This window comes from Herpailurus yagouaroundi, unplaced genomic scaffold (genome assembly GCF_014898765.1).
Source record: "Herpailurus yagouaroundi ecotype Mexico unplaced genomic scaffold, PumYag 186, whole genome shotgun sequence".
Taxonomy (NCBI): domain Eukaryota; kingdom Metazoa; phylum Chordata; class Mammalia; order Carnivora; family Felidae; genus Herpailurus; species Herpailurus yagouaroundi.
In genome coordinates, this window is record NW_024412417.1 from 48,322,130 (window position 1) to 48,335,219 (window position 13,090).

The window sequence follows — 13,090 nt, forward strand, 5'->3', positions numbered from 1 at the left end:
CCTGTGAATTCACAGTAATGCTAAAAACAAAAACAAAAAAAGGGTTCGGTTGCTACCCTTGAAGCTTTCCAAGGCCCCAGCTTGTTATTTAAAACCCCGTCGGGACAACGGGAGGGACCCGGCGTGCGGTCTTGCCTGTCCCGGGCAGCGCCTTGTCTCGGGCCCCGCGGCCGGGAGGGGCTCTCTTCCTAGAGGCACATGGAGGCGTGCGGGGGGAGCCCTCCCTCACAGCAGAGACTAAGGGAGCGCCGGAAAGGAAAGGTACCCGTGGCCAAAGCCCGAACGCTGGCCCCTGGAAAAGCCAGTAAGAGACACGCTGGCAAACGTGAGCCGGAGGGCAAGATAACAGCTGCTCCGTTAGGAAGGGACGCGACCGCACAGGGGAAGGGCCGTGGGCACAGAGGGTGGGATGAAGGAGCCAGGTGGCCGTCCGTGTGGACGGGACGGTGGGCGTGTGCCGTGCCGTTCCCGCCGCCCGATCCTCCCTGGAAGCGGCCGCTACACTACACAGGCGAGGACACTGAGGCCGGGAAGCCAGCGCCTGCCCAAGGCTCCGCAGTAAGGAAGGGCTGTGCCCCGGGTTGCGCTGGAACAGAGGGAGCACTGGCCTCGCCGGTGGAGCCGGCTCCAGCAAGTTCTCATGAGCCCCGCCTCTAACGAGCTGCCAGGGGCGCTCGGGAGGAAGGCGGCCAGCACACCAGCTGGCGCTGAGACTGGTTTTCAGGACCCGAAACGGTTCAGGGGACACTCGGCAAGCCCGGACCCTACGGGGCTCAGACGGGCTCTCACACGAGCCTGGGGTACGACACCGGGGTGGGGGGTGGGGGGCAGCGAGGAGAGCCCTGGGGCACACAGAAGTGTGTGCAGTCCACTTCTCACTGCTGGCACGGGGGCCAGGCCGCCAGAGCGGACCAGGGGGGCCTGACCAGGAAAGCGAGACCCGCATACGCCGCTCAGGACGCAGGACCTCCACGCAAGGACAACAAGCAAAAGCAGAGCGGTCCACACGCGGGCTTGGAAAAAACACACTCTCGCGGTAGAAGAACTCCCGAGGTCAAGGCTAATTCTCGAGTCCCAATCAACTTTTGTTACAGAAGTTGACAGGTTTGTTTGGAACAGAAAACACAGAGAGACAGACTGAAGCTTTTCTAAAGTAGAAGCAAAAGGTGACGTGACCAATCAGGGATCCAAGGGCACCAGAAAGTGACCGTGTTTAGGACCACGTGCAGCAGCTCTGGACACACTGGGCTCTCACAAAGATGGCCCCAGGTCCTCAGACCCGTGGGGAGTGACAGGTGAGCAGTCCCCGCTCCTGAGATGACGCATCGCCCACTCGGAAAACAATCCAGGGGGACTGCAGAGCTCTGTCTTTAAAAAGTTACATTAGTACGAGCAAGAAACACACAGCGACACTCTGACAATTCTTTGAAGCAAGGAAGATTTTCCTAAGCAAAACGCAAAATCCAAAGACACAAAGGAAAGATCAGAAAACTTAATTAACAAAGAACTTAGGTTTCTAAAACCTCAAAGAAATCACTCTTAAAAAGCAAAAGCGATAAAAACAATCGCGTCCCACCTAATAAAAAGCTGACGCTCAAAACACAAAAGAGCACAGGTCGGTCTGCGAGGACAGACGGACGGTCCGAGTGCCCCCAGGCCTCCTTCCCGCACAAACGCCCCCAAAGCACAGAGACGGGCTCCCGAGCCTGCTGGCCAGCGTGCTGGAGGAAGGCGCAGACGTGGCGCCCCGTGGAGGGACCACTAGGCACAGCCACGTGAAAGGGCTACCAGCAGAACCACGTGCCCGGACGGCAAAGCGAAGTGTGGGCACCCCCGTAACTCGGGGACACGCCAGCCCCACTCCCTCGGGGGTTTGAGCCCCTCCCCACGTAGCTGTTCTTTTCTCTTCAACTAAAAGGCTTTCAAGTCAGCAAACTTGTAAACTTTTCTAAACACACACGGGAAACGCACAAAAGGTAAAGCCTCCTCTGGGACCACCGGGTCTAGACCTCAAGTCCTAAGAGAAACCCCTCCCAGAAGCCACCACCGGGGTTCCCGTGAAAGCAAAGGGAGGTGTGGGCGCGGGGCATCCGGCCTGGCCTGGAGCGCAGAGTGTGAGCACAGCCTCCCTTCCACGCAGCAGACGATACACAGAACCAGGGATGAGCCCCCACTGGCAGTGCAGGGACAGGGTGGCAGGGAGCCACCGTCCCCAGGATGCGCCGCAGACGGCCGGTCTGAAGGGGCTGCCCCATCCCCAGGCAGAGTAGGCAGCCACTGTGGCGAAGGGTCCTCAGAGGCCCGTTTGGGGCGCAGGCACAGCCGCGTCACCTTTTGCCTGGGAGCCCCGGGGACAGCAGTGGAGAAGGTGGGAGAGGGTGAGACAGGGGACCCTCCAGAGCAGAGGGGAAGCCGGGCTCAGAGGCCAGACTCGTTCAGACCGAGGGCCCCGCACACGCCCCACGTGGCTTCCGCTCTGAGGTAGGTCCTGGGGAGCAAGGTCCCCTGAGGGGTCCCCACACGTGTCTGCAGGCAGAGTCCCGAGGGGCCCCAACTTCGCTGCGCGCGTGGCTCAAAGCCATGCTGTCGCGGCTCGTGGCCCTGCCCTGCAGATGCCGCCCACCCGAAGGCACCCGGCTTCTTCTAGGGCCCAATCGTGCCGTCAGTTCACACGCCCTGTCCCACCCGGGACCGTGGCCCCCTCCCACGTGGACTCACAGTGGCCGAGGGCTTCCCCAGGCCTAGAGATGGAAAGACCAGCTTTCCCAGCCCACACAGGGTCACTCCTCGCACGTCTAGGCTGCGCTGCAAACAGGACCCCGATGGGGGTGGGCACTGACCTCGGCAGGGGCGGCAGCGTCGGTGTCGAAGCCGTCACAGACGAGCACGGTGAGGGTGTCGCCCACGCCGCGCAGCAGCCGCACGGCCTCGCCGTGTGTCAGGCCCAGCAAGCTCTGCTGGTTCACCTCCAGCAGCCGCAGCCCCACCCGCAGCCGGCCGTCACGCCCCGCTGCTCCCGTGGGGCTCACCTGCAGAGAGACCCGGACCTCGAGGTCTACGACGGTTCCTCTTCCCCGAGGAACCCAGTGGGGCGGGGCCGGCCGAGGAGGGGCCCTCACCTTGGAAATGAAGATGCCCTCGTCTGTGGGGTCACAGGGGTTCCCCGCATGGCCCTTGGCGCCCCCTCGGATGCTGATGCCCAGCTTCTCGCCGGGAGCTTTCTGGATACAGAGTTCCCGCATGCCCGGGGGTGGCGGGTCCCTCCTCACAAGCAAGACCAGCTCCAGGCAGGGCCGAAGCAGGGCACTGACCGCCTCCTGGTGCGTGGCCTCCCGAATGTCCTGCCCGTTCACTGCCAGGATGCGGTCCCCAACCCGGAGGCCGCTGCGTGCAGCCAGGCCCCGTGGGAGCACCTGTCAGTGGGGGTAGGGGTGAGGTCCGGTGGGCTGCAGGCCTTGCTGCCCCCTGCCTGGGCCGGGCCCTCCTAGCAGAGACACACGCGGGGCCCACTCTACCTTGGAGATGAATACGCCAGGCTCCTGGATACCAAACGGGTGGCTGGAGTGATCAGAGCCCCCGACGATGCTGAGCCCCAGTGGGCCCCCGGCTCTTGGCAGGCAGATCTCCTGGGGATACCCAAGGGCGTGAGGAGCTGGTTGGAATGAGCCTGCTGGAGCAGCAAAGGGATGCTTCTCCAACCCAGAGGCTGTAGAGGCCCAGGGTGGCTGCATGCAGACAGGTTGTTAGGGACGCTGGGCGGTGGCCCCGCCACGTCAGGACTGACAAAAAGACTACGTGGGGAGGTGGCCAAGAAACGAAGGCCCAGGGGCGCCTGGTTGGCGCAGTCAGTTGAGCTTTCCACTTCTGTCAGGTCATGATCTCACGGTTTTTGAGTTCGAGCACCGAGTCAGACAGCTCAGAGCCTGGAACCTGTTTCAGATTCTATGTCTCCCTCTCTCTGCCCCTCCCCTGCTCACGCTCTGTGCCTCTCAAGAATAAGCACCAAAAAAAAAATTTGTTTTTAAATAAAAAATGAAAAAAAGAAACGAATGCCCAGTGGCCTGGCACCAGAACGGAGAGGGCGGGGCGCTCCTCCCACCCGGTGTGAACCCTCTGGACCTGGAGGGGAGCAAGGGACAGGCAGGGAGAGGGCCACAGTCTTACCTCCACTGGGTATGGCCCCTCCAAGGTGGCAGCCGGTAGGCTGGGGGCCAGCCGCAGCGGCCCAGACTCCCCAGGGGTGGCAGCGGCCACGGCGGTGCTGGCCACACTGGGAGGTGTGTGGGGGGCTGGCGGAGGGCTGGGGGGAAGGGGCCCTCCGGCCCCACGCTCCAGCAGCAGGGCGATGGTGGGGGAAGCGGCGGTCAGCAGAGAGACGGCGTGGTCGTGCCTGGCTTCGGTCACGTCCACCCCGTTGATCTGCAAGAGCGAGGCCCGTCAGGGAGCCCTGGGAGGTGGGTGGAGCAGACGTGGCGGTCAGCCGGCCCCACGACGCCCACTCACCGAGAGGACTCGGTCGCCGACCTGCAGAGTACCCGCCCGGTGGGCAGCGCCCCCCTCTGCGATGCGGGAAACGAAGATGCCCTGCAGGGGAAAAGAGCTGAGTGGCGCGCGCACGACCCCGGCCCCGAACCCTGGCCCCGCCTCACCCCATCCCCGGCCCCCCGCCTCACCCCATCCCCGGCCCGGTAGGGCGTGGAGCCTTTCCCGCCGGCGATGCTGAAGCCCAGCCCCTTCTCGCTGCGCACAAGGCAGGCCACGTGGCGCTGGCGGAGGGGCCCGGACGCGGGGTCCGGCTGGAGCAGGGGCAGGCGCAGGGCAGCTCCCCGCCATTCCCGAGGGCTGTAGTCGTCCTCCGGCCGCAGGGGCGTGACGGTGACCGCGTTCTCCGGCTCCACCATGCGCTCCCGCCACAGCCGCATCTGCACAGTGCTGCCGGCCCCCCGCAGCGCCTCCACGGCCTGGTGGTGCTCGGCACCGTGCAAGGCCACGCCGTTCACCTGCGGGGCGGGACACCGGTCAGGGCAGGGCCACGGCCGCGGGGAGACCCTGCGCACGCTCCCTCCACAGACGGGAGACGGGAAAAAGAGCCAGCCCCGCGACTCGCACAAACCCGGCGTGAGGCCGCGGGTCGGCTGACGGACACGAGGGTGTCCTTCCTGCTGGCCCGCACCCGTCCCTCAGCCCAGCGGCCCGACTGAAGACGCCCGAGGTCGCCGGGTGTCTGACGCCATCCCTCCTCCCTGACCCCAGCCTGGTCGGGCTCCCTCTCCTCCACTCTCCCTGCCATACTGGCCACGGCACACACTCCTCCACAGAGAGCTGCAGCGTGGTCTCAGCCCTGCCTGGGCGAACACCAGCCTGGCCCATAGCCTCCGTTCCCGGCCCCTTCTGGGCCCTGCAGAAAGGGCACGTTGCCCTCAGACCTTGCCCCGGTGTGTCCCGCAAGAGCTCCCGGATGCCCCTGCCCAGGCTCGGGAGCAGGAAACCAAGCCAGCGACCCAGCCTGCCAGAGGTGTGACCACCTCCCCGACCAGCCTCCACCCCCGGCACGGCCAGTGCCCTGCACCACCCGGATTCCCTCCCTGACAGCAAGGGCTGTGTGCAGCCTTGGGGGGGGGGGGGGGGCCCTGACCCACCTCGAGGAGCTTGTCACCCACCCGGACTCCCGCCCGGGCTGCAGGGCCCTCCTCTGACACTCGAGAGATGAATATACCCTGGAAAAGAAGCAGAGGCTGAGCGGAGAGACAAGACGGAGGCTGCGGAGGGGGTCCCATGCTGTCCCGTCCCGTCGGGGGAGCAGCTGGGCAATGCCTGGAAACCCTGCACCAGGCTCGCAAAGATGCCCGAGGGCGCAAGGCAGTCATGGGCGCTGGGCTCACCGCCGGAAGTCCTGTGAGTCAGGGAGCTAGAAGGCCCAGGTCAATCTCTTGAGACGGTTTTCAATCCCAGACCCAACAGGGGTCACCCACGGAGGGAAAGCGGGATGCTGAGGAGAGCGTGGGCACCCGGCACTGCCTCCAACTAACCTGCCCGGCTCTGTCCCCAGTCAGCCATCAGGGCCGCGCACCCGGGGCCAGGGGTCCCTGAGGGTGAGCAGGCACCAGGAGAAAGCACGCCGTGAGGTTGGAGAGTGCGGTGCAACAGCTTTCAAAACCACGAAAAACCTCGCAGAAAAAAAGCGGGGATGCAGGGAGAGGGGGCCTGGTGGGCCCTAGGTCCTCACCTCATCATCCCCTTTGTAGGGCGTAGAACCCCTGCCACCAGCGATGCTGATACCTAGTCCCCCCGTCTGCCGCACGATGGTGAGCGTGAGCTGGAAACAGAACAGGCTGGCTGTCCGAGGGCCGCCTGGGGGCCTGCACGGCGACGGGCACTGACAGAGCAGAGCACAGCCTGGACCGTGCCCAAGGCCCTGTCCCCACCCGTAGATACTGCCTCAAAGCTCCAGGGTCCCCACAGCTGGGAAGGCAGGGGACGCCCCAGCACCCCTGCTGACACCGGCTGCCTGCCCCAGGCCCGCACCCATCTCTGTCCGTCTGGGTCAGAGGGCCAGCTGGCCCCGGCACCGCGGAGGTGGGCGGGATCTGCCCAGGCGTGTGGGGGCAGGGGGGCGGGGGAGGGGGGGCAAGAGGCGTGAGAGCTCACAGCCCGGGAAGCAAGGCCAGCAGCCCGGGACACAGAGCACAGAGCAGAGCACAGAGCAGGTACAGACCTCTTCCTCCTCAATGCGTGCGGGCTCTATCAGCAGATTATTGGCCTGGTCAAACGACACCCCCTGTTAGGACGGGACCAGCGAAGGCATGCAGGTGAGCCCCGACCCTGCCCTGCCACCGCCTTACCCGGCCCCGCAGAGAGCAGAAAAGAGAGGAAAGACCACACCAAGCTCCCGCAGCCCGAGCACCGGCCCGTCTCCCGGGGCACGCGGTCCCCTCCGCTCCAGACGCAGGGCTACCACTGCCACCGCCAAAACAACAAATGGGGCGGGATCAGCGGGTCGGGGGCCCCCAGGGCAGGCTGAGCCTGTGTCTGGCTGTCCCAGAGTACGGCCACCTAGGCCCCTGAGCTGCCACGGCATCACACCCGCTCTCCACGCACAACCTCGACGTCAGATGCACAGAAGTGCTGTGGTGCTGACGTGTCCCCAGGGAGCAGGCAGGACCTTGTGCGGGCCCACGAGAGCCCCGAGGGCCAGGGAGAGGACTGGGGCGTGGGTCCACAGTGGGGCCGGCAGGGCCTCGGGACCCAAGTCTGAACCCAGCCCAGGAAGACCTCGCGGTCAGCAGCCCTTGGGGAGGAGCCAAGAGCTACCGTGAGTGCCCCGAGATACCAGTGTGGATGGAGGCCCGCTGAGGAGCAGTGTAGACCCTGCAGGGGCCAGCAGAGCCTGGGTCGACCGGGTATGTGAGCTGAGACCCACCTTGATGGAGGGTGCGGAGACCAGGGCCGCCTCCTCCGCCGCCTCCTTCTCAGCCTCCTCTTCGTCCGGAGGAGCCTCCTCCTCCGCCTCCTCTTCCTCCTCACCTTCCTCTTCGTCCCGAGGAGCCCAGGCTGTGTGGAGGCCGTTGTGCCAGCCCCCAGGCCCTGCCGGGCCCTCCCCGTCCGGCTGTGCTCCCTGCAGCAGGGCCACGACGGCCTCGGGCTGGGGCAGCTTGGAAATCTTGAAGTGCTTCTTATAGTGAGGCGTGTCCTTGCGGATAAGGCGCTGTCTCCCACTGGGCAGGGGCCAGGGAGCCTCCGGCTGCCCCTCCTCGCTCTCGCCGTCTTCCCTCGGGGGCAGCAGCAGCGTGTCCTCTGCGAAGCGCACTGTGGGCTGCGTGAAGCCGGGCGTGAGGACGGCGGCGTGGTCTGCACGGGCCCCCTGCCCGGACGCGGCTCCCGGACGCTGGGCAGCACGCCACTGCAGACCTCCGCGGGGCAGAGGCCCGGCCTCACCTCCTCGTAAGTCTCCTCCGCAGGCTCCTCTGGGGTGACCGGGCCGGCTTCCTGCTGGCTCGGCCCCTGCGTCTCGGTCAGCGGCCCCTCGGGGTCACCCTGGGAGGCCGTGCCATCAGACGGCTGTGAGTCCTTGCTCAGGCCAGACTCGGTGCTCAGCCTCTTCTCCTACGGCAGGGTCAGGCAGCTGGTCGGCCTGGGCGTTCTGCTGCCCCGACTGCAGAGCCCCCGGTGGGCTCACCCCCTGACGGGTAGACGGAGCCCGTCCCAGCCTCCAGGGAAGCCACGCCACCATCAAGATGAACAGACGGTGTGCAAAGCCACAGATCCGTGGCGCAGCCCCTCGGGGGTCTTCCCGCAAGACACAAGATGGGGACCAGGCAGGTTCCAGAAGACCACCAGACCGACAACCGCCAGGCGCCCAGACGTGAGCACGGTTCCGCACATGAGCCACGGCGGCTTCACGGAGCGGGTGGCCCGGCTCCGCGTCCCTCCAGGCTTCAGATACCCTGCTGCACCCGAAGCGTCCCCAAGCTTTCCCCGACCCCAACGCCAGGAACCTCCAAACGAGCACCACCGGGCCCACCTGACTCAGGTCCCCGCGTGCCACGCCAAAGCCGGTCGTGCCCCTTCCGGCTGTGTGAGGACCCGAGGCAGGTCTGACCCGCTCGCCTCGCTCTCCGCCCCTATACCGCCTCTGGTTCCTACCCGGCGCGTCTACACCACACGTCCCCCTGCACTCGCGCCAGCGGCCCTTGTGTGACGGGGCCCTGCTCCGCTGGAGAGCGTGGCGGACTTGGCCCTGGACCCCTGCCCCTCGGGCTCATCTCCTCCCAGCCCCCGCGCCCACCCCTAGGCACCCAAAGCCCTACACCCGTGATGGACAAGACGCCCGGGGCCAGGGTCCCTTCTGTGCCAGGCGGGTTCCCATAGGCACCTCCTCCAAAGGCGAGGGTGGCCCAGACTCGGGCCTGCAGGCCAAGGCTTCGCCCCGACGTTCCTCGACACCCCTCTTCATCACCTTCAGCTCGCTGGGGTGAGGCGTGGCCCGACGTTGCAGGCCCTGCAGTGTGCAGGGGGGTGAGGGGGGGGGCGGGGAGGATGCGCCCCCCCCCCCCCCCCCCGGGGCGCCCCCACCATACCCGCTTCTCAGCAGCAGCTTCCTCGGCGTCGTCGCCACAAGCGGGGACCTCCAGAAACTGGATGACGCTGACGCGACCGAGCGGGGCGTCGCTCCAGCTCTCCGAAGGGCTCCGCTGCCCCGGCTCCTCTGAAGGACGCGGTCATCAAGGGGACGCCCGGCCCTGCCCCTCAGACACAGCCGCCCCGTGGCCCCGTGGCCGGTCACCTACCGAGGCTGGGTGGGGGCTGCTGCGGCAGCAGGTAGCAGGTGAGAACCTTTTCGCCGGTCTGGGCGTCGTCCTCCGTCTGGAACCGGAGCATAGGCTGTGCCTGGTTCTCAGCCAGCCATAGGGCCTTGAGGTTGAGGTGGGTGAGCGCAAACGGCAGACTCCGCAGCCTGGGGGCCGGGGGGGGGGGGGGGCGGGTGGCACGGGAGGTTCAGCGGGGGCCGGCAGGCTCGGCTGGCTCAGCGGGGGCCGGGCAGGGCGAGCGCTCACCGGTTTCCAGCCACGTCCAGCACGTGCAGCTCAGCCGTGTGGGCGAGCTCGGGCGGCAGGGCGGCCAGACGGTTGTCCCTCAAGGAAAGGACACTGAGAGCCACACAGCCTCCGATCTCGGGCGGCAGCACCTCCAGACGGTTGCGGTCCGCGTTGAGATTGGTCAGCTTGGTCAGCTTGCCCAGAGAGCGGGGCAGAGCCTGGTCGGGGCCGAGGGAGGGTCACGGGTCGGTGGGAAACCGCCCCGGTCCCCGGAAGGAGAAGAGGACCTTTCTGCGGGGTTCGGTCTGGCACCGCTCCCTGTCCCCCGCAGGGAACCGCTTCCAGCCATAGCCTCCCATCCAGGCAGACCCCCGGGGCCTGCCACACGGCGCTCCTCTCTCCCCGCCTCAGCGTCCCCGGTCCCACCGGGCCGGGGCCTACCGTCAGCAGGTTCTCCGTGAGGATCAGCTCCGAGAGGTTCTCGCAGTCACCGATGGCCTCCGTCACCTCGCACAGACGGTTCTGGTCCACCTTCAGGATGGACAGCTGTTTCAGCCGACCTGGTATCGGGGAGACACGATGACACCGCTGTGTGGGGCAAGCCCCACCCGGCAGCCCGTGCGGGGCCCAGCTCAGAGCCCTGTCCTGCTGCAGACCCGGCCCCCATCACCCAACCCACCTGCCTTTGCAGCCCTTTGAGCTCCCTGCCCCGGAGCCGAACTGCCAGGCTCCCTCACCCGCTCACCGGGCCCATCCCCACCCCGGCTTAATTCCCCTTCTCGGGGGCGTCTCTCGGAGTCCAGGTAAGTAGAGTCAGAGCCCTCCCCGAAAGGGCCCTCCTCCGGGCCGGGGTTCCCCGCCAGCCACGCCCCCCCAGTGCCCCGGCCGGTGCTGACCGATGCCGTCAGGGAGCCGCTGCAGCAGGTTCTGGGAGAGCAGCAAGTCTGTGAGCAGCAGCAGCCCGCCGAGCTCAGAGGGCAGCTCCTCCAGCCGGTTCTCCGACACATCCAGGCACACCAGGCGCCGCAGGTTCCCGAGCTCCTGGAGGTGGGCGCAGGGGGTCAGGGAGCAGCTGAGCACGGGCCAGGGGGTGCCGCACCCTCACTCACCGGGGGCAGTGTGGACAACTGGTTCCGGTCCAGCCACAGCTCTCGAAGATTGGGCAGAGCCCCCAGGGTGTCGGGCTGCGAAAACGGACGGGGACAGGACGACAGGGTCAGAGCGAGAACCTGAGGTCCCCGGCCCTGCCTCGCCCGAGACGGCCCCGCCCTCTCCGCACCAGCACTTCCAGCTCATTGCCTCCCAGATCCAGCTGTTCCAGCTTGACCAGGAAGGACAGGGACCTGCGGAACAAACAGCAGGTGTCGCCTCGACCGCACGGCCTAAAGCCCCGAGGGCCTCGGCCCAGGCAGGCACCGGATGAGGACCCGAGCCCACTCACGCAGGCAAAGACTTGAGCAGGTTCTCCCGGAGCTCCAGGGTCACCAGGTTGGCGAGGCTGAAAGAGAGGTCGAGGTGGGGCGTGACGGAAACAGAGAGACGGTGGGGACAAGTGGAGAGGCAGGGCTGAGCCGAGTTCCCCTGCCCTGGAGGGCACTCACTTGCCCACGTCCCCGGGCAGCGCCTGCAGGGACACGTCATTCAGGGCCAGGTGAGCCAGGCTGCGCAGCTGAGTGAAGCCTTCCGGGAGCCTGCGCCAGAGCAAGGGGACCTCAGGTGTCCAGAACAGGGCTGCGTAACCTCCCGCACCCGCTACTGCCCCCCACCCCTGCCGTGGCCATCACCCACCTAGACAGAGGATTCCCGCTGAAATCTGCAATCTCCAGGGCCTTGCAGAACTTGATGCTCTCGGGGATCTCCGGAATGTCTGTAGTAGGAGAGGGATCGCCATGGAGAGACACCCACGGTCTCTGAGGACTCCGAGTCCTCCCTGCCTCCCCTAGGCTCCACCCCAGACCTGCCCTGGGCCCCGCACCGTTCCGGGACACGTCCAGCTCCACCAGCTGCATAAAGTTGGCCACCTCGGGGGGCAACCGCTGGATCTCGTTGTCACTCAGGCCCAGCTTCCGCAAGTTCAGCAGACGAAAGAAGGGCTGTGGGCAGGGAGTGGGGTCAGGGGTGCCTGGACTCTAGCAGAGGGCCCCTCCAAGAGCGGACACGAATTCACAGCTCACAGATCCCATGGGCCCCTGCCTGCTGCAGGCCCCACAGAAACCCAGGGTCCTGCCACATCACCTCAGTCCGCAGCAGGAAAAGGACAGAAAAACGCACACCCCCGTCTCCCTAAGCTTCTAAGTTCCTTTTGGGACCTGGTCCCTTCTCGTCAACCCAGACACGTTCCCTGCCGCTCTCTTTCCAAAGCGTTCCAAGTCTTGGCTGGTGAGTACTCTCACGTCTAGCTGGGTGATTCTCCATTCCTCACCCTGTGTGCTCCCTTAAGGACTCCACATGCAACCTGAAAGCCCTCTTCCCCCCGTCCAGTGGCGAGTCCTCCAGGGCCCCTGCTGGCTCTGCTGCTGCACCCAACCGACCCGGCCCAGATCTGCGGCAAGGACTGGGCAGTCACGAAGAAAAGTGACAAAATCAGCAAAGTACCCCAAGTACAGTGGTTTCGTGTACAGGGGGGGCCGAAGACTCCTGGAGGTGGTGAGAGACAGAGCCCTCCCACCCAAGCCCAGAACAGGGTCACCACACCCTTTGTGGCACACAGCCCCAAGCACTGGGCCGCTTGGCAAGCGGTCTCCAAAAAGGAAATCCTTTTATGACCTGCTTCCTTTAGTAACCTCTTCTCCAGAGCAGCCTTAGAAGGAAAGCAAGCTGACCGGGACGCACAACTGCAAGGAGAGGTAGACAGGCGGCAGACCTATCAGGGACAAGGACCTTGAGGACAGCTCCCCTACCCCGCCTCAGCCCCCAGGAGGAGAGCAGTCGGAGAACGCCGGGCTCCTCGCCTCCCGGGCAGTGTGAGAAAGTAGTCTTCACCTGCCAGACCAGGTTCGCCTACCCACCTCGACGGGCTCCATCCCATCCACCGCCCCCGTGCTTGCGCTCCCTTCGCTCCTAGACTGTGGCTATCCCTGTCACCCCCAGGCAGGCACCCGAGGAGCACTGCCACCTGGCGCCAGCACCCGAGGTGGGTGAGCAGGGTGGGGTTGGCCAGTAAGAACCAGCAGGGCCAGCTGGAGGCTGCGGTGCCCCGCCCGGGGCCAGCGCCTGCTGACGAGCCCTGGGCGAGCGGGAGCCGCCGCGGGGCCGATCCCGCCGACCGGTGCCCACCGGTGCCCAGGGCCGGGCCGGGCGGCAGGTAGGTGCGGGCGGCCGCTCACCTTGGGCAGCTCGCGCAGCTGGTTGGCGTCGAGGAGCAGCTCCTCCAGGCTGCGGCTGTAGCGGTAGATCTCCTCGGGCACGGCCTGCAGCGAGCAGTGCCGCTTGTCCACCGACTCCACGTGCCGGTTGCAGCGCCACAGCGGGATGCACTTGAGCATGGTGCGGGCTGGCGGGCGCGCGGCGCGGGCTCAGGCGCGGGCTCGGGCGGCGGGCTCGGCCGGGGGGCG

At 66.4% G+C, this 13,090-nt stretch overlaps 1 protein-coding gene and 1 long non-coding RNA gene across 7 annotated transcripts in view; one reads left to right on the forward strand and one right to left on the reverse strand.

The window, feature by feature from the left end:
* The window catches only part of SCRIB (scribble planar cell polarity protein), a 21,178-nt gene extending 8,094 nt beyond the window's left edge, over window positions 1–13,084 (reverse strand). For 2 of the 6 annotated variants that reach the window (XM_040494657.1, XM_040494654.1), the window contains exons 1-24: window positions 12,863–13,084; window positions 11,512–11,629; window positions 11,325–11,403; window positions 11,138–11,227; window positions 10,978–11,034; window positions 10,816–10,879; window positions 10,646–10,720; window positions 10,433–10,577; window positions 9,978–10,096; window positions 9,555–9,754; window positions 9,288–9,454; window positions 9,078–9,205; window positions 8,873–8,998; window positions 7,936–8,103; window positions 7,421–7,813; window positions 6,716–6,778; window positions 6,227–6,316; window positions 5,640–5,717; window positions 4,674–5,000; window positions 4,504–4,584; window positions 4,165–4,419; window positions 3,516–3,626; window positions 3,120–3,413; window positions 2,841–3,029 (exon numbers count right to left, since the gene is read on the reverse strand). In XM_040494657.1, coding sequence (XP_040350591.1) covers window positions 2,841–3,029; window positions 3,120–3,413; window positions 3,516–3,626; window positions 4,165–4,419; window positions 4,504–4,584; window positions 4,674–5,000; window positions 5,640–5,717; window positions 6,227–6,316; window positions 6,716–6,778; window positions 7,421–7,813; window positions 7,936–8,103; window positions 8,873–8,998; window positions 9,078–9,205; window positions 9,288–9,454; window positions 9,555–9,754; window positions 9,978–10,096; window positions 10,433–10,577; window positions 10,646–10,720; window positions 10,816–10,879; window positions 10,978–11,034; window positions 11,138–11,227; window positions 11,325–11,403; window positions 11,512–11,629; window positions 12,863–13,021 — 3,576 coding nt within the window. In that variant the 5' untranslated portion in view covers window positions 13,022–13,084. The remainder of the gene's footprint in view (window positions 1–2,840; window positions 3,030–3,119; window positions 3,414–3,515; window positions 3,627–4,164; window positions 4,420–4,503; window positions 4,585–4,673; window positions 5,001–5,639; window positions 5,718–6,226; window positions 6,317–6,715; window positions 6,779–7,420; window positions 7,814–7,935; window positions 8,104–8,872; window positions 8,999–9,077; window positions 9,206–9,287; window positions 9,455–9,554; window positions 9,755–9,977; window positions 10,097–10,432; window positions 10,578–10,645; window positions 10,721–10,815; window positions 10,880–10,977; window positions 11,035–11,137; window positions 11,228–11,324; window positions 11,404–11,511; window positions 11,630–12,862) is intronic. The other 4 variants (XM_040494655.1, XM_040494656.1, XM_040494659.1 and 1 more) reach the window with 4 other exon arrangements.
* The window catches only part of LOC121043119 (uncharacterized), a 9,157-nt gene continuing 8,445 nt past the window's right edge, over window positions 12,379–13,090 (forward strand). Inside the window, exon 1 of the long non-coding RNA XR_005796689.1 lies at window positions 12,379–12,669. This is a non-coding gene — a long non-coding RNA (uncharacterized LOC121043119). The remainder of the gene's footprint in view (window positions 12,670–13,090) is intronic.